Below are 18,046 nucleotides of genomic sequence, written 5' to 3' on the forward strand. Positions count from 1 at the left end.
TGCGAACTGTATTCCAGCTCTCCCCAAGACGTTTCTCCACTATGCAATGCTGTTTACAAACACCAATAAAGAGTTCATCAATCAGAGATACGCACATAGAGATATTATCTCTCAAACCTCCATGATCGAGCTGTTTAGAACACCATGAATACCATGGTTCTTCACCACCAAAAGTCTCCAACTTTGGCTCTCAACACTCTTCTCTCAATTCACTCTCTCTCTCACGTGAACTCTCTCTTCCTTACAAATTACATTACAATTGGTGTTTAAATAGGTTAGAAAATGGCTCACAAAATCGAGCCACTAACCACTTGGACAAAGCCAACAAACTTAACAACTTTAACTAACTTTTCTAACCAACTTCCAAGAATGAAAAGTTAAAACCAAAACTGATTTTCTATGAATTACTAACCACAAACTCCACCTTAATTCATAGAAAACTAGTAAAACAAAATGCTTGGGGGGTGAACCTGAACAACTAAACAGGTCCAAGTTTGAGCAAGTCCATGAAATACCTGAACTTGCTCACTGGCAGCATCTTTGTTCCCGGATCAGCAGTGTTCTCATCTGAGGGAACTTTCTCCAATTCAATCTCTCCTAATTCTATCTTGTCCTCGATCCAAAACATTCTAATATGAATGTGCTTGGATCTCTCATGGTAAACAGGGTTCTTGCTCAAGTGAATTGCTGATTGGCTGTCTGAAAACATTGAGACTTTTTCTTTCAACATGCCGATTTCTTGCAGGATGCCCTTGATCCATGTTGCTTCCTTGAAAGCTTCTGTGATTGTCATGAACTCAGATTTTTTAGTGGACAAAGCAACTACATGTTGCAACTATGATTTCCAGTTTATACAACATGAATTTAATTGGAAACAGTAGCTAGTGATTGATTTTCTGGTGTCCTTGTTTGATGCATAATCAGCATTAATAAAGCCTTCTAACTTCATTGTGTTGCTAGTCTTCTCAAACTTCAGACCATAATTTGAGGTTGTCTTTCGATACCTTAAAAGCCATTTCAAACCAGTCTAATGGTTCTTCACTAGGATTGGACATAAACCTGCTCAAAGTGTTGACAGCATATGCAAATGCCAGGCCTTGTGCTTATCATTGCATATATACATGACACTCCCAATGGCTTTGCACTGTCGTGAATACAAAATGACCAGCTAAAGGAACTTGAGTCTCTTTTCCATCCTCCATATTGAAATTCTTAATGACGACCTTTTCAATGTATGACTGTTGTGTCAACAGTAGCTTCTTCTCTTTCCTGTCTCTCCTGATTTCTATGCCTAGGATTTTTCTAGCAACTCCCATGTCTTTCATCTCAACCTCACTGTTTTAGACATACTTTAGTTTGCTTATTTGGTTTTGATCCTTTCCCATCGTAAGCAAGTCATCAACATAGATATGTAGGAAAGTTGCAACTTGTGAGTTCAGATTTGTGAAATACAAGCAAGTGTCTTGTTATTTGGTTTTAATTATTATTGTTATTGGACACATGTGGTGCCCAACACATTCGATAGGTAGCACTTTACGATTGGCTAACAATATTCCCTAAAAATTATTTTCTTAAGTTATATGAGACCCGCTACTTAATTACACTATTAACGGTATGACACCAAGGAGGATACTAGAAACTAGTGATGACTTTTAGTAAACAAATGTATAGGAACCAATACTATACAATTAATTCTCATTCTCATCAAATTAACATGCCTACGATTGGTTAACGATATTTTTTAAAAATTATTTTTTTAAGTTATATGAGATTCACTACTTAATTACACTAATAAGAGCATATGATACCAAAAAAAAATACTAGATAGTAATAATGATTTTTAATAAACAAATGAGTAAAACCAATAAGATACAATTAATTCTCATTCTCGTCTAATTAACATGCCTACTAAGGAGAGAGATTGTTTGGAGGGTATTGATGACTATTCACCAAAGACCACCGAATCTAAGAAGAAGATAATAATACAAAAATATATATATGAATACCCATATTACACACGTTTTATAGCTATAAATAGCCATGCCCACTTATTACATTTTTCACCAACTATCTTACAAAACCTTCAAAAGATGGCATCCTTATCTTCTCCCACTATCCTCCTCTTCTCCTTCTTTCTCATCTCCATTCTAGTCTCTCTCTCCAATGCTACTACAGCCAAAACAGTACCATTTCCCAAGGCCCTTGTCCTACGCGTTACAAAGGACACTAAAACTCTCCAGTACATAACACAAATAACCCAAAGAACCCCTGCAGTACAGGCCAAAGTTGTCTTAGATGTTGGGGGTGAGTTCCTTTGGGTTGACTGTGAAAAGGGCTATAAATCATCAACCAAGAAGCCTGTCCCTTGCGGCTCACCCCAATGCCTCCTGAGCTTGTCTGGGGCTTGCAGTTCCAATGGGAAGTCAACTGAAAGCATTTGTAGCGTGACTCCAACTAACCCATTTTCAGTGAGTACAAGTGGTGATTTATTCACAGATATCTTCTATATCCAATCCACCAATGGATTTAACCCCGGAAAATCTGTTTCCGTACCCAATCTCCCTTTCGTTTGTGCTCCAAACTCTCTATTGAAAGGTCTTGCAAGTGGAACTGTGGGTATGGTTGGCCTTGGAAGGAACAAAGTTGCCCTTCCTTCTTTGCTCTCATCAGCTTTTAACTTTCCCAGAAAGTTTGGCATTTGTTTGTCTGGTCATTCAAACGGTGTCGTTTTCTTTGGCAAGGAGCCTTTGGTGCTTCACGATGTTCACGTCACTGATCCAACCTCCTTGATTTACACTCCACTAATTCGTAACCCAAGAAGCCTTGTAACCACTTCACAAGGAAATCCATCAACCGAATACTTCATTGGACTCAAGTCCATTAATATCGAAGATAAGCCAGTTAAATTCAACACTACACTACTAACCTTCAAGAACGAAAATGGTCATGGAGGAACCAAGATAAGCACCATTGATCCATACACAACATTGGAAACTTCCATATACAAAGCTGTTGTTGCTGCATACATTAAAGCTGTAAAGATTCCAACAGTTAAAGCGGTGGCTCCATTCGGTGCTTGCTATAATGCCAAGTCCATTGGGTTCACCTGGATAGGACCAAACGTGCCTCGCATCGATTTGGTGTTGACCAACGATAAAGTGTGGTCAATAATTGGTCCCAACCTGATGGTTAATGTGGGTAATGATGTGTTGTGCCTTGGATTAGTTGATGGTGGTCCACTTCACTTTGTTGACTGGGGTGTTAAGAGTACCCCAACTGCTGTTGTTATTGGAGGGTTTCAGATTGAGAATAATTTCCTTCTCTTTGATTTGGGTGCTTCAAGGCTTGGTTTCAGTAAATCTCTTCTTCCTAGACAAACAGAATGCTCTAATTTCAATTTCACATCTGTTTAAGTACTAACTACCAGACAAATGTTATCCAAGTTGTCTTTCTTTTTTTTTTTTTTTCCGTTTTTGTAGTGTGTGTGTGGTTAATTAAAAAATTGATCGTTTCAATATTTATCACGACTGTTAATAAAATAACATTTCTATTTGGCAAGCAAGCACTACTGTTAGGCGCACTAATTAATAATGTAAGAGCTTGTTTGGAACGCCGTATTAGGTCGTATTGTATTATATTATATTGAATTAGATTATATATCATATTTTTATATAATACTATGTTAGACTTTAATTTATACTAAAATATTATATATTTAGGTGTCCATAAAAGTTAATACCACATATAGTTTTACATAAAAATACTGTATAAAATACAATTCAATATAATACAATACAATACAATACGACCTAATACGGCGTTCCAAACGAGCCCTAAATATATTATATATATTTAGTGGCATATCTAAGAGCACTCACAGCACTTTTTCTACAAAAACTTTAAAATTTTTTAAAAAACTTACTAAAAACACATCATGATAAATACTTTAAACTATTGAATAAAAAATACAGATATATACTTAAACTCATTCTTTATTTTAATTTTTTTTTTTAAATTTATTATTCAGGCTCTTTATTTATAAAATATTATTTATTGCTGTAAACATATTTTATTAATTGTTTTGGATTTTAATAATTATTTTTGTAAAAGAATACACATAATAATATTATATATTTAAAATAAATAAATTGTATTAAATTTTTTAAACAATGAAATTTTAATAATGTATTTTAAAAAAATCGGTGTATGGTGTAATGTAATGTTTTATAACAATAGTACGATTAATTACTTCTAATACTTAGAAATAAATAACATTCCATAATAATGCTAAATATATTTGTGTTATATTTAATCAATTTAATACTAGTGCAATATATGTGGTCATAAGCTTGTTGATTAGTTTCATACTTCTCATAAAAAGGAAGTCTCAAGTTCGAATTCTTTCTCCCTCAATATTAAAAAAAAAAAATTACTAATGCAATATATCATACATATAAATATATATCTTTATAATGTGGTTATGTAACAAAATTATTGATTTAACCATACTTTTGAGTTTTCATTATTAATTTTAACAAAATGTACTGTTATTTAACAAAATATTCTTAATTGATTTTATAGTATTATTGTAGATATATTTAAAAATAAAAATTATGTAGATAGTTTTTGTTAACGCGATTTTTCGTCAACTGATCTAAGAAGATTGTAAAATAAAAGAGAATCACGGTGAATTAATCTGACTAATAAAACTGCAATAAATTAAATGGACACTAGGAATTTATAGTAGTTAACCCCCATGTCGCGATGGTAATGGGGCTACATCTATTTGTTTTTATTGATTGGATCCAATATACCAGAGTTATGTTTTCAAAAGTGTGTGGATAAAAGTATAGCAAAGGATTTTTAAGTGAAATCTTAATCGAAACTTATGAATATAAGACTAATGGGAGACTTGACATTCATGAATCTGATCTAAATTAATGGTTGTAAAGTTCTTGGGAACAATAAACCAATAATTTGAAAAGAAAAGTGTGTATCAATGGTGTTTTGAAGTCTGGCGTCGCCTGAGTATGGTGGACCCAATGGAGAAGGTGAAGGAATCAATGTGGTGCACTTGGTTGCCTTCAAGTAATTTTCTAGGAGAAGGTTTCAGAGTAGAAGATCCAGAAGAGAGAAAGGAAAAGGGTCCCAAAAGGAAGAAGCCCAAAAAAAAAAAAGAGATCCCTTTCTCAGCATCCTACTTGATGTATATATAAGCTACAACGTTTGTTAGTGATCCCTCACACATCGGATATCTCCTTAAAAAATCTCGTATACCACTCTTTTATATGAATAAAATATAACAAATAAATAAATATCAATAACAATCTCCTTGTATCTAGGTAAATATCCCACCAATATTGGACAATTGGTTATTTTTGGTTGAGGATGCATCAATTTGAAATGAAGTGCTGAACACATGTGTTTTGGACTGTCGATGCTCGCGCACAACGCCATATAGGCTGTGGCAATGTGCTCCACTAACCCAGCCGCATTTTCCAATTCTCGAGTAAAATGCACTAGCTTTCTTTGTAAGCTACTTTTGGACCTGATAACCTCAGAATTGAGTCATGGCTGTGAGACACACTTTGATCCGTCTCAAAATTATCTTTCTAATCTAGTTGGGTCAGGTCATTTGGATAAAAATTGAGAGAGTTATTCCTATTTTACTGAAGGCAGTTTATGCTGGCTTGTACCAGTTGCGAGCACTACCATGGCCAAATGGCAGAGGTCAGCTATGTATGTTCTCAGACCCTTCGGGGGTGTTTTGACTTGTTTTTTTTATGGTGAATCATATTTTTGGAGTCTCGGGACCCAAAAACCTCATTTTGATGTTTTAAACCCTAATAGGTGACCACTGCCACCAGGTTGAGCCGGATAATGGCACAGGTCACCCATGGCTTCTGGTATTTGGTATGTGGATGTTGAAAATAGAATTTGGCCAATAAATTCCTCTTCCTTGTGTAGTAACCGACTTGTGCCACTTTTTACTATGGCAGTGGTCTCCAATTTTGGAGAGCACTGCCATTTTCTTATGGCAGAGGTCACCTAAGGCGACTCTTAGGCTGAAAATGACTTTTCTCACTTGTTTCTTACTCCATGATGTCAAGGGAACCCGTTCGAGAAAATTTCCTTCCATGGTTTGCAAGGAGTGACCTGTGCCATTCTCTTATGGTAGAGGTCACCTAAGGCGACTCCTAGGCCGAAAATGACTTTTCTCACTTGTCCCTTGCTCTTTGATGTCAAGGGAATCCGTTCGAGCAAATTTCCTTTCATGGTTTGCGAGGAGTGACCTGGGCCATTCTCTTATGGCAGTGGTCTCCAAAATTGGAGACGACTGCCATTTCCTTGTGGCAGTGGTCACCTATTCCTCTTTTCTTGTGGTTTAGTGCTATTTTGACTTTATACATAAACCCAAGTCATTTTCATGCCTAAACAAGTCAAGTCCTTATTGGTTTTCTTGGCGGATTGAGGTCTATACGGTGAAAATGCTTGCGAGGGCCTATGAACCCTAGTTTGGGCACACTTGGGTGTGTGACTCCAGGCGCCAAATGGTTGGATGAAGTTTTCGAGCCCTCTAGCAGTGCCATGGGGCCCTCAAGAAGGATGTCTTGATTTATTTGATATTTATGAGTCTTGGTCAAAGTCGACAGGTTGACTTTAATGTCTTCAACGTACTTTTGGCATGTGGGACCTTGTGCAAGAGTAGCTATTTTATGTTTTGCGAAAACTAGGTATAATATTTGCCCCCAAAAGTATGTGCTTGTAAGCCTTCAAGTAATGCTTTTGCACTTTTTTGAAGGCTTTTGCAAAAAAAAAAAAAAAAATGCTTATTTGTAGAGTGCATGAATGTAACTTCCTCTTCTGAAGATGTGTGCATGGGCACGACAAATGTCCTTGATTGGTGTGAAGATGTGTGCATGTGCACGACCAATGTCTGTAGTTGTTGTGAAGAGGTGTGCATGGGCACGAACAATGTCCGTAATTATGGTGAAGCGATGTGCATGGGCACGACCAATGTTCTTGGACTTGTATGTGTGGAGTTTTAAAAACACGTGGCTTCTCCTTAGAATGTGATGTGAGTTATATCTCATATATCATGTGATAGTCGAGTAGAGTTATTTCTCTTGCTCAATTTTGGGACTTTTGCAAGGTTTAAAACTTTCTGCTCAAGTTTTTTAATTTAGAGTAGAGTTATATCTCTTGCTTGAATTTAAAACTTTTATAGAGTTTTGAAATCTCTTGCTTATGTTTTGAGCGTTGAGTAGAGTTGTATCCCTTTCTCAAACTCATCCTTGAGTAGAGTTAAATCTCTTGCTCAAGTTGGCTGGCAAGTAAGGTCTGCCGTGAACACAGTTAAATTCTCTTGTTCTTCTTATACACTTTTTGGTTGTGCATTTATGTTGTGACCCACATGTGTCGGTTTGTATATGTCCACTTGTTGTGGAGTGCTTATTAGTTAGGACTAACAAGTCTTTTTCGAATCTTAGAAACTTTTTAAGCATATATAACTTAGTTTATTCTGTATCTTAGCAATTTTTGAATTTTAAGTTGAATATATTTTCTGGTACTTATTTAATTCTGATGCTTATTATCTTTGTAACATGGGATTTTAAAGATAACATTAATTGTTGCCAATGGTAGCTTGTATTTTGCTAGTTCGAGCAAGTTGTCGGCATGAGCCTTAACTCTTTAGGTACTCGATTGTAGCACGCGACCCACTTGTCAAAGTCTCAAACGTAGGCCATTCAAGATGTCTTTGTTAAGCAGAATTTTTTGAGTTATGGCTCCTTGGAGCGCCCTCACTTGTCTTTTATCTCGTTTGTACACCGACTTTGCCCCCTGTCTGAGGTGAAATTTTTAAAAAATATTCATGGAAATTTTTTTTTAAAATCCCACCCACTTAAAGTGGTGTATCAGTAACGACTTTGAGATTTATTTTTTTTGTTGCAAGCACTGTTATCTTTTTTCCTCGAGTGTTTATAGGTTAAGTATTACCTATTTTACTCTTTGGTGGGTTTGGCATAATAGTAAAAGATTTGGTTACTGTAGCACTCTTATAAATGCGAGTTTAACTACTTACATTCCAGAAAATAAAGGTGGTAGTTTAATAACTAAAAATTGCACAAAAGGTGTCTTTAAAAAAAACAAGGTAGAAAATCTTAAGAAATATTAAATGCCTTCTCGCTCATCCATTGGTGGAGTTTCAGCTAGTTGACATGTCCTCCTTCAAAATTGTGTGGTGCATAATGGGTAAGTGTCCCATTAAGGACTAGAGTCTCAATTTCATCTTTGAGGTTTCGACACTCATTGGTTGTGTGGCCGATGTCCTTATGGTATTGACAATATCTTGAGGCATCTCTCTTGGCTCGATCATGCTTCATGGGTTTAAGAACTCACAATGGAACTCGGTCCTCATTCGCCACATAGATGGTCTCTTGGCAACTCGGTGTAGATTAAATACATTGAGCGATAAGGGCCATCACTCCTACTCTTCTTGGGACTTTGGTCCTCGCCATTTACGCTTTCTCTTTTGTTGTTGTTTAAAGAGTTAGCAGCCTTAGTGGCATTAGTAAGTTCTAGTAGCGCTAATGCGGCTTGAGTGGGATGCAAAGATTGGAGAGGGAGGTTATTTGCTATCCTTGCCTCTTCAATATTGATGTATTTTTGTGCCCGCTTCATGAATTTGCCAATGGTGTGTGCATTCTTGCCTTGAAGGCTATTCCAAAATATTGAACCATGGGCAATACCTGCCCCCAGTGCCATCAGCCTTGCACTATCATCAACGCCTAGGTTTTGGTAACTTCAATGTTGAAGCAGTTGATGTAGGTCTTCAAACTCTCTCCTGGCAATTGTCTCACATTGGCCAAGGAAGAACATTCAAGCTTGCGGGTTCTCGCGGTTTGAAACTCCTTTTTGAAAGCATCTAAGAGTTGGTCCCATGACACTATGGAGTGTCTTTTAAACATTTTGAACCATGAGGATGCGGCTCCGGATAAGGTAGTAGGAAATAGCACACATTTCAAATTTCCAACCACCTGGTGTGGTTGCATGAGAGTATTGAAGTCCCTTATGTGGATCCTAGGGTCAGTGGTCCCATCATACTTGTAGTTGGCATTTCAAACTCTAGAAGGTAAGGTAATGCCAAGATATAAGGCATGAAAGGCCCTGTCTCTTCATCAGATTCATACTCCTTCATTTTATTGTTATTCAAAAGTTGTTGGAGTTGTTCCTCAAACATTGTTATGCGAGGATTTCCATTTGGTATACCATAATAGAGTCCTATAGGGAGAGGAGGATTGTTAGAATGGTTACCAACATGTGGAGTGGCTCCTTGATGAGGAGGAATTAATGTTGGTCCAGTTACCAACATGAGGATTGGCTCCTTGAAAAGGAGGAATATTTGTGTGGTTACGAACATGAGGATGTGTTAAATGAGAATCTTCTCTTTGGATATGCCCCTGTATATATTTTCACTTGATCCTTCCCCATGGTATTGAGGATGTGCTTGATAGAACCAAAGTTGAATGTCGTCATAAATACTTATGGAGCAATTTAGCGAATCAGTGTTGTCACTGTCTTCGAGGAAGGTTTGTTAATGATTTCCTTGTGCCCCCAATTGGGAATATGTAGTGGTAGCTTGTGACCTTGAAGGGTAACTCGCCTCTTAAGTAGGTTGTCATCTTTCACGGTGAGGGTTCTCCTTTTTTTCCTCGACGTCGACCCTTATATTACTACGAACATGAGGTGGTCGCAGAGATGGGTCATGGCTGCCATGTGTGCCACAGTTTTGATTACCTAATGCATGATTTGCATCATTGTTGACACGAACTCCCATGTCACCTCTATGGAGATTGTTACTCAAAGGTGGCGGTATATTATTATTTCTATGAAGATATTTCATATTTCCTTGGGATTCATAGAGAAGAGAAAAATTATGTGGATTGGGTCCTCCTTGATTCCTCATGGGGTAATATGTGGCACAACTACCCATGGGACGTCATCTCTTTCTCTTTAAATTAGAGGGTTTTCTTCTTTCTTTTCTTTCCAAGGAGTGACCTTGGAGACAAATTTTGTTTACCATGTGGGCCATCTCCATGCAATGGTCCATGAGTGGCATGGGTGTGTCGGGCACGTACTCCCATGTTGGCCATTGACAAATTGGTATTGCCAAGAGCATTATTGGCTTGGTTTGCTTGGTTATGGATACCTCCATGGTGGGCCATAGCGCCATGGCCTTCTCCATGTAATAGTGCATGGGTTGTATGTGCATGTCTGGCATGTACTCTAATGTTTGGCAAAGTTTAGTGGTCCCCTCTCCTTGGTGGATTGGTACTTTTAGGGTCACCATGGAATTAGATCCCTTGGTGTACATGGTGGCATATACTCTTTTCATGGGCAACTTCTTCTTCTCCTAGGGAGAGAAGGCTCTCTTGGTGGAGGAGTTTGGTCCCCACACCTTTGCGCTTTCTCTTTCAGCTATTTGTTGCGGCATAAGCTTTCTGCTAACTTGACATGCAATGCCGCATTCTCTTGGAATACTTCATTCCTGACCGGTGGGTGCTCCCCAGATGGGGATGAGGAAATACCCTTTCTAATGTGATTGCATGGAAAGAAATTTGAGACAGAGCTCAAAAATATGATCTTTTATCTTAACATAAAATCAAAAATCAACAAGTTCAAAGATACTTACTTGTGATGCGATTTCAAGAGGAGGGTTGATTGTTGAGAGTAGCCTAAAAGCTGCATGCCCACTTTATAATTTGGTCGCATTTTGCTTGAATGCTGAACTCCTCCCCAATTGGGGGTGATACTGGTTGGGATCAAAATTTGGTGCATCTAGGAAATAGTGTGCTTGAATTTGAAAGAGATAATCGAAAATAAAATCAAAATCTTTGATCATTCGCTAGTAGGGTTGCGAAGCACCAACATAAGAATTTTTTACCTAATTTTTGGGAGAAGGTTATGGTTCAAGTTCTTAGAAACTAAGGAGGTTTGAAAAATGGAAACATGGTGAAAAAGTGAAGACTAATGGTTTCACGTCAATTTATGTCTCGATCCAAATTGTATCATTTGAAACTGACGATCCAGATCAACTCCACAATGAGCCCCAACTGATCTGATGGCTAAGAAGTTAAAGAGACATCCTTTAATTTCTCTTGCCAAAATCGAAGCATTTTCCATCATTATCAGTGTTGGGCCCAGTGCACATTAAAAAGGGTTGTTACGTCACCACTCTACTGACAGACACATTTCTCCACAAGGAGCGCATCTTTTAGGCGCGTGTCACCCATGAAATTGAGAAACATGCGACATGCGACTAATACCATGTGTGCTAAAAAAAAAGCTTTCGAGCCTTATTTTTATTAAAAGCCACGCCCAAAAGGTGCATTCGCATGATCTAGAAATACCCACGTGTCAAAATTATGCTCTAGTAATCTAGAAGAAAGTTGCAAGCTTCCGCACTCTCAAAGTCTCAAAAGCTTGGGGTAAATGTTATCCGTATTTTTAAGGTGGAAGACATGTGGATTGTAATTTAATATATCTGAGATCTGGAAGAATTATTAGCTCTTTCGGTGCGGAGACAACCAAGGTTTGTTATATGCCCAAGAGACATTTGAAAGACATTCAAAAAAGTTAGCATTGATACCAGTCGACCATAAGGCAGCCAGAAGTCTTCTGTGTAGAGGAACCCATATGGTCTTAACGATGGTTATGCTTTGTCTGACATAGGATCAGATCATGTCCCCTATGTTAGACCATGCTAGTGCATACGCCTCGCCTATGAACATACCTTTTTGCCTGACAGTTTGTCTAGGTGTCTCCTTTCTAAGGCGAAACCTTTTCGCGACATGTGTCCAAGTCCGAGCATTTATTCTGCAATGTGAAACCTTTTGGCAATACGTGTCCAAGTCCGAAAATTTATTCTACAAAGTGAAACCTTTTGGCAACATATTTCTTGTACTATTTGTAGTCCCCTATTATCCAGTTGCTTCCATGCACAAGCACAAGAGCTTCTTGGGGGCCTAACATTCAAATTATTGCATGTATTTTACCCCAATAGTGGACTTACTGTAAAAATCCTAGCCGGGTTATGGGCATGTTTACACCCACACTTCAGCCTATAGGAGGAATTTTTTATGCGGTGCTATAACGATTTAATAACTATCTTTGTAGCTTTAGAATATTTCAGTTTATGCTCCTACTTATTATCTGGATATATAAAGAAAGATGTACGGTCTGATGAGGCTACTATAAAATATTTACTCATGTTCTATTCTCATACGAAAGGGGGATCAAAAAATAAGTAGTTGAAGCTTTGTCAAATTTACTCTAGGCTTTCCTCTTTTTCAAGAGAAACCAAGAATACAAAGCTAGGGTTTCTTGCAAATACCATTAGAAACCTATTTTGACCTTTTAAAATTATACAATTTTTTTGCTAATTTTGAAAAATACCATTTTTTTTTTCTAAATAAGGGCCCAAAAAATAATTTTTACCCTATAGCCCACTACATTTCAAGGCCGGCCCTGCTCTTAAGGTCAATAATATTGACTCGTGAACTAGAGTCTGTTAATCATTGAACCACGTAAAAATCTTCATCTTCTTCATTAATACATTAATTATTTCTTAAGCTCTTAAATATTTAGTTTTTGAAAATCTCACCAAACAAGGATGAAGGTGTAATCACCATTATTGTAGAGCACTTTATACACAGAGAAAAAAAAAACAAAAGAAGAGTAGAGAAAATGGGCAAATGGAGGTTAAGGACACTGATCATGGGTTGAGAAAGTGGGGAAGAGAATAACAAACCGAACAATCACGGTTTCAAAATTGAAAACTAAAAAGAAAAAAAGAAACGAAACAAGAGAGGTGATGAATATAAGTCTAACATAGTACATAGAAGAGTAGAAAAATGGGTGATAGTTGATGAAATCAGTGTCCCATCTTTTTTGCACGAGAGAATAGAGTTTTCATAGAGAAAATAATCGTATATGCTTAAACATAAATGTTATATTAAGGAGCATTTTGGTAAATAATTTTTTTTTTCTCATGTAGAATTTTCTTTTTTCAAAGGATATTTACTAGTAAAAACTAAAATAAAATAAGAAATGTGTATGTATTTAATTTTAGACACTTTATGTGGTGTTTGGTTGGAGGTAATGAAATAGAATGGAAATGAAACAATTTTTATTGGATTCCTTTGTTTGGTTGCATATTAAAGTATTGCAATGTCAGTGTAATGGAATGTCCTTTCTACTATTTTGGTGGAATGACTATTCAATTTTGAAATGAAAGGAAAGACCATTCCAATGCATGATGAGAAAAAATCTAATAATTTTTTTTATGCATTTTAAATTTCATTCCATTTCATTCTTATTTTTATTCTTATTCTCATTTTTATTTTTATGTTTTCATTCCTTCTAACCAAACGCCACCTTAATTCTATTTTTTTATTTAGTTGCATTTTAAAATATTGGAAGGACAGTATTAGAATGTCATTCCAATGAAATAGTTTTTTTTTTATATCATTTTAAATTGAAATAATGACTATTTCAATGCAAGATAAAAAAAATTAATATTTTTATACATTTTAAGTTTAATTCCATGTCATTCTTATTTCTATTCTTATTCCTATTTTTATTCTTATATTTTGATAGTAAATTCCACGCTTCTTTAAAAATTAAGTTGAAATAAGCTGGAGTGATGCTAGTCAATCAGCTATCTAACATGCTTTGGAGTTGTTAAGATGTAGCTCACTTTAAATCCAATAGACCATTGAAAAATGTTAAAACACATAAATTAACAAACTACCCACCTCATAAGAGGCTGAGGGGGGAAGATTGTTTGGAATTAACATAATTATTAATGGTTTACCTTTTTTGGTATTTTAAATTTAAAACAGGTGAGAAGCACAAATAGTCTATTCCATATTTTAAGAGGAACACAAGAATTGTGTTGATGTTCCTTATGGCTTTGAAACTTTACAAAGTAACAAACTAAACTAGTACTATACTTTTACCATATTTAAACCTATTCATCCTTCATTGTTTTGTACCAATTAACAAAACTCAAACAAGAAGAAAAATTAGCTAATATAACTTTTATATCATTGCACATTCTTTGCACCTCTTTTAGGATCAACTTTTTATTAAAGACACTCAAGTTTTCAGGTCCTTTATAGCTTTTATAGATAAACCTCAAAAGTAGGTGATCCTTTTTAGTGATTGCAGGAAATTTTGATGATGAAAGGGTTATTTGAGGAGCAAGAGCAACCATCTCCTGACCTGTCGAATTATGCATCGACAAGTGGTGAATGTAAAGATGATCAAGAAATGGGAACTAATCATCATGCAATGTCAAAAAGTGTTGTGTTGAATAGCCCTACCTTTAGCTGCTTATCAAGGGGAATGGATGCAAATTTCGCACGTGCGGTAAGAATTAAAGAACTAATATATAATAGAATATGACCGTTTTGTTAGCTTAAATTAATGGAAAAAAATCAACTCTCCCCATTTTTCTTATCCCACTCTTGTTTCTCCAATGAAGAATTGACACCTATTTTATTTTATTCACTTGATTTATTTATTTATTTTGAAAAAATTCACTTAGGGCTAGTTTGAAACGCCGTATTAGGTCGTATTGTGTTGTATTATGTTGAATTATATTTTATGTAATATTTTTATATAAAACTATATGTGGTATTAACTTTTATAAACACTTAATAAATATATAATATTTTAGTATAAATTAAAGTTTAACATAGTATTATATAAAAATATGATATATAATCCAATTTAATATAATACAATTAATACAATACAATATGACGTTTCAAACGAAGCCTTAGTTTCTAGTTTTCTCGATATTTACGCAGTATCATTTATTCCCAAGATCTTACCAATATCACTAATTACATTATCTTTTTATTCTCAATTTTTTAACAAAAAAAAAAAATTAATTATAAGGATAAATATCATTTTGGACTCTGTGTTTTGCAAAAGTTACTAATTGGACTTTCTGTTTTATTAAATGACAAAATGAATTCTGTATTTTCTAAAATGGTATAAATAGAATTCTGAATTGATTTTTTTTATCAAAATAAAATTTAATTATAATCCGATCTAAAAGTACTATGACAAAACTGTTCACATTTTTTGTATCTGTTCGTATTAGAAATTGTTTTTAAGTTGGTTATATTAAAAAAAAAATTGTCAAAATTAAGCTCGGGTCTTATTTTTACTATTTTGGAAAATACAAGGTCTATTTTGTCATTTAACAAAACAAAGGTCCAATCAATAACTTTTACAAAACATATGGTCCAAAATAGTATCTACTCTTTTTATAATTAGTTCACATCAATATATATATATATATATATATATATATATATAATGAAACATTAAAAATTTTCACCTCAAACCTCAAAGTGGTTCAATTTTTTTTAGATTCACTCACTTGTTATTAAAATTGGTTAAAGGATTTTTGCCCCTGAACTTTGACATGTACCAAATTATGTCCCCTAAACTTTTATGGTCGTTAAAAATGACCCCTGAACTATTAAGATTGTTGGATTTAATGACTTTTATCTAATTTTATTCAATTTTACTATTTCAGTGATTGTTTATAAACTAAACCATGCTCCCCAGACTTTGATACTAAATCATGTCCCTTGAATTTCGATATATACTAAATCATGTCCTTTGAACTTTCATCCATGTTAGACTTTTTTACTAAAATTGGACAAAAGTCCTTAAGTCCAACAATCCCAATAGTTCAGGGGCATTTTTAACGACCTTAAAAGTTTAAGAGGCAAAAATCTTAATTAGCCTTAAAAAAGATATACATTTTATACTAACTTAAAAAATTCAATAAATATTAAAAATAATATATTATTTTGTGGCAATAAAATTAAGTGTGATGATATGATTGTATTACTTGTATCTTTACAAAAATTTAAATATATAATATTAGTGGTATTTTTGTAACTTCTTCTCATAGTCTAATTTCTTGAGGTTCTGCCTATGTATTCTCTATGTGTTCTATTGTAAACATATTATTGGGATTTTTAAATAAGGTGTCTAAAATAACATTTTTTTTTCTACGAACATGTTTTATTTTTCTATGGATATTTTTTTTTTTAATTACATTCTTATGGAGTCTTATAAAAGTAATTTAAAAATAACGTGTAAACAATATAGTACAAATATAAAACAAAATAAAAGTATAATAAACAAATGTATAATGTTGTTATGAAAATAATGTAAAAAAAACAACAGTCTATACTTGTGTAAAAAAAGAAGTTCAAATTCGTAAACAAAAATTAAAAAAATTATAAATCTGCATTTTTGTAACTTTTATGTCATATTTAGTTATTTATGAAAAATATTTGCAGGTTGTGGCAGAGATGGTTGGGACATTTATTTTGGTATTCTGTGTATGTGCTATCATAGCAAGCACCCAGAAGATTAAAGGAGATGTGGGTCTGTTGGAGTATGCAAGCACAGCAGGTTTAACAGTAATAGTTTTGATCTTCTCAATAGGCTCCATTTCTGGTGCTCATGTCAATCCTGCTGTTACTATAGCCTTCGCAATCTTCGGCCATTTCCCTTGGCCCAAGGTACATATACTTTAACTTAAAACTAACTACATAACTATATACATATAAACCTTGTCGTTTATGACTTGTTTTCTTATCATCTCTACAAAAGGTCCCACTTTACATATTTGCACAAACCGTTGGTTCGATATTGGCAACATATATAGGGACGCTTGTTTACAACATCAAAGCCGATTTGATGATCACAAGACCCCTACAAGGCTGCGTTGCAGCCTTTTGGGTTGAGCTTATAGCAACTTTCATTATTATGTTCTTGGTAGCCTCATTAACTTGTCACGCTCAATCTGTAAGTAAACAATTTCTAAAACCATATGCATTGATTTGCCTAATTTATATTTATATCATATAATTTACATTTTAGGTAAAAATACCCTTTTTTTCATCTTCTTTTTCAGATGGGCTATTTATCTGGTTTTGTAGTTGGTATTGCTATTGGACTAGCTGTGCTAATCACAGGGTGAGCTCAAAAATTCTACTTACACATAATGACAATTTGGTTAAATTATTCTTGCTAATATTTTTGTATTGTGACATGTGTATATTACAGACCTGTTTCTGGTGGGTCGATGAATCCAGCAAGGTCAATGGGAGGTGCAATAGTTTCATGGAATTTTAGTGACATTTGGATATATATTAGTGCCCCAACAATAGGAGCTGTGGGGGGTGCTCTCTTATTTCAGTTTCTGAGGGTTCAGAGTGGGCCTTGTAGCACAGCTGCCTCAACTCAAACTTGCCTACTCACTCAGTCATTAGGCTTTAGACCAACTTAAATTAAATTTATTCATTAATTAATTATTAATTTTATGGACAAATTTGTGTATTGCTGTGGTTGTTGGATGCCATGCCTAAATACTAGTTCAATTTAATGAAGAAGGATGTGTTGAGACAAAATTTTATGTGCTTGAGATTATTAGACAGAAGTATTGAACTCATTGGAATTAATTGGGTATATCCATACAATATATTAACATTTACTCGACATAGATTTAGTCGTGCCCATAAGAAATTAGGAGGCAATTCAAAATCTAATTTTGTCCCGTGACAAAAAAAAAAAAAATATATTATGCCTGCGTCATCACTAAAGAGTTTCTAATTTATTAAACTAATTAGCTACAAAAGTTACAAGTTATTGTAACCAAATGTATCTTAATATCTTTTCAAAAAAAAAAAAATATATTTTAATATTTTTAGTCTCAATAAATTTTATCCTATATACTATGAGTTATTAATAAAGTTATAGAGTAAAATGTTGAAATTTTCAATACTTTCATGACTTCTATTGGCTCAGGACCAACATGTCGATGAACCATATTATTCTTGGACATATTTTAGTAAAAATCTCATTGATAGTTTTGGAGTCTTGATTTTCTTGTTTGTTAGGAGTTTGTCATGTTAGTTGAGTCCTAATATGTAAAGTTAGTTAGTCA

General features: G+C 34.6%; 2 protein-coding genes across 2 annotated transcripts; both read left to right on the forward strand.

The window, feature by feature from the left end:
* The first annotated feature begins 1,828 nt into the window (after positions 1-1,828).
* On the forward strand, positions 1,829-3,562 carry LOC115724195 (probable aspartic proteinase GIP2). The gene has a single exon (XM_030653675.2). It carries the CDS (start codon positions 1,902-1,904, stop codon positions 3,411-3,413), a length of 1,512 nt encoding a protein of 503 aa, XP_030509535.2. The 5' UTR covers positions 1,829-1,901; the 3' UTR covers positions 3,414-3,562.
* A 10,264-nt stretch (positions 3,563-13,826) lies between these two features.
* On the forward strand, positions 13,827-17,510 carry LOC133030945 (probable aquaporin NIP7-1). The gene is made up of 5 exons (XM_061104047.1): positions 13,827-14,433; positions 16,395-16,619; positions 16,711-16,905; positions 17,015-17,076; positions 17,167-17,510. The coding sequence occupies exons 1-5, from the start codon at positions 14,242-14,244 to the stop codon at positions 17,387-17,389; spliced, it is 897 nt and encodes a 298-aa protein (XP_060960030.1). The 5' UTR covers positions 13,827-14,241; the 3' UTR covers positions 17,390-17,510.
* The last annotated feature ends 536 nt before the right edge of the window (positions 17,511-18,046 follow it).

The sequence above is a fragment of the Cannabis sativa genome, chromosome 9 (genome assembly GCF_029168945.1).
Source record: "Cannabis sativa cultivar Pink pepper isolate KNU-18-1 chromosome 9, ASM2916894v1, whole genome shotgun sequence".
Classification (NCBI taxonomy): Eukaryota; Viridiplantae; Streptophyta; class Magnoliopsida; order Rosales; family Cannabaceae; genus Cannabis; species Cannabis sativa.

Bases quoted from the DNA above. Each gene is read 5' to 3' on its own strand.
- LOC115724195 (XM_030653675.2), top strand. From the start codon at position 1,902: ATGCCTACTAAGGAGAGAGATTGTTTGGAGGGTATTGATGACTATTCA.
- LOC133030945 (XM_061104047.1), top strand. From the start codon at position 14,242: ATGATGAAAGGGTTATTTGAGGAGCAAGAGCAACCATCTCCTGACCTG. The intron at 14,434-16,394 runs GTAAGAATTAAA...AAATATTTGCAG, and splicing joins ATGCAAATTTCGCACGTGCG to GTTGTGGCAGAGATGGTTGG. The intron at 16,620-16,710 runs GTACATATACTT...TCTCTACAAAAG, and splicing joins GCCATTTCCCTTGGCCCAAG to GTCCCACTTTACATATTTGC.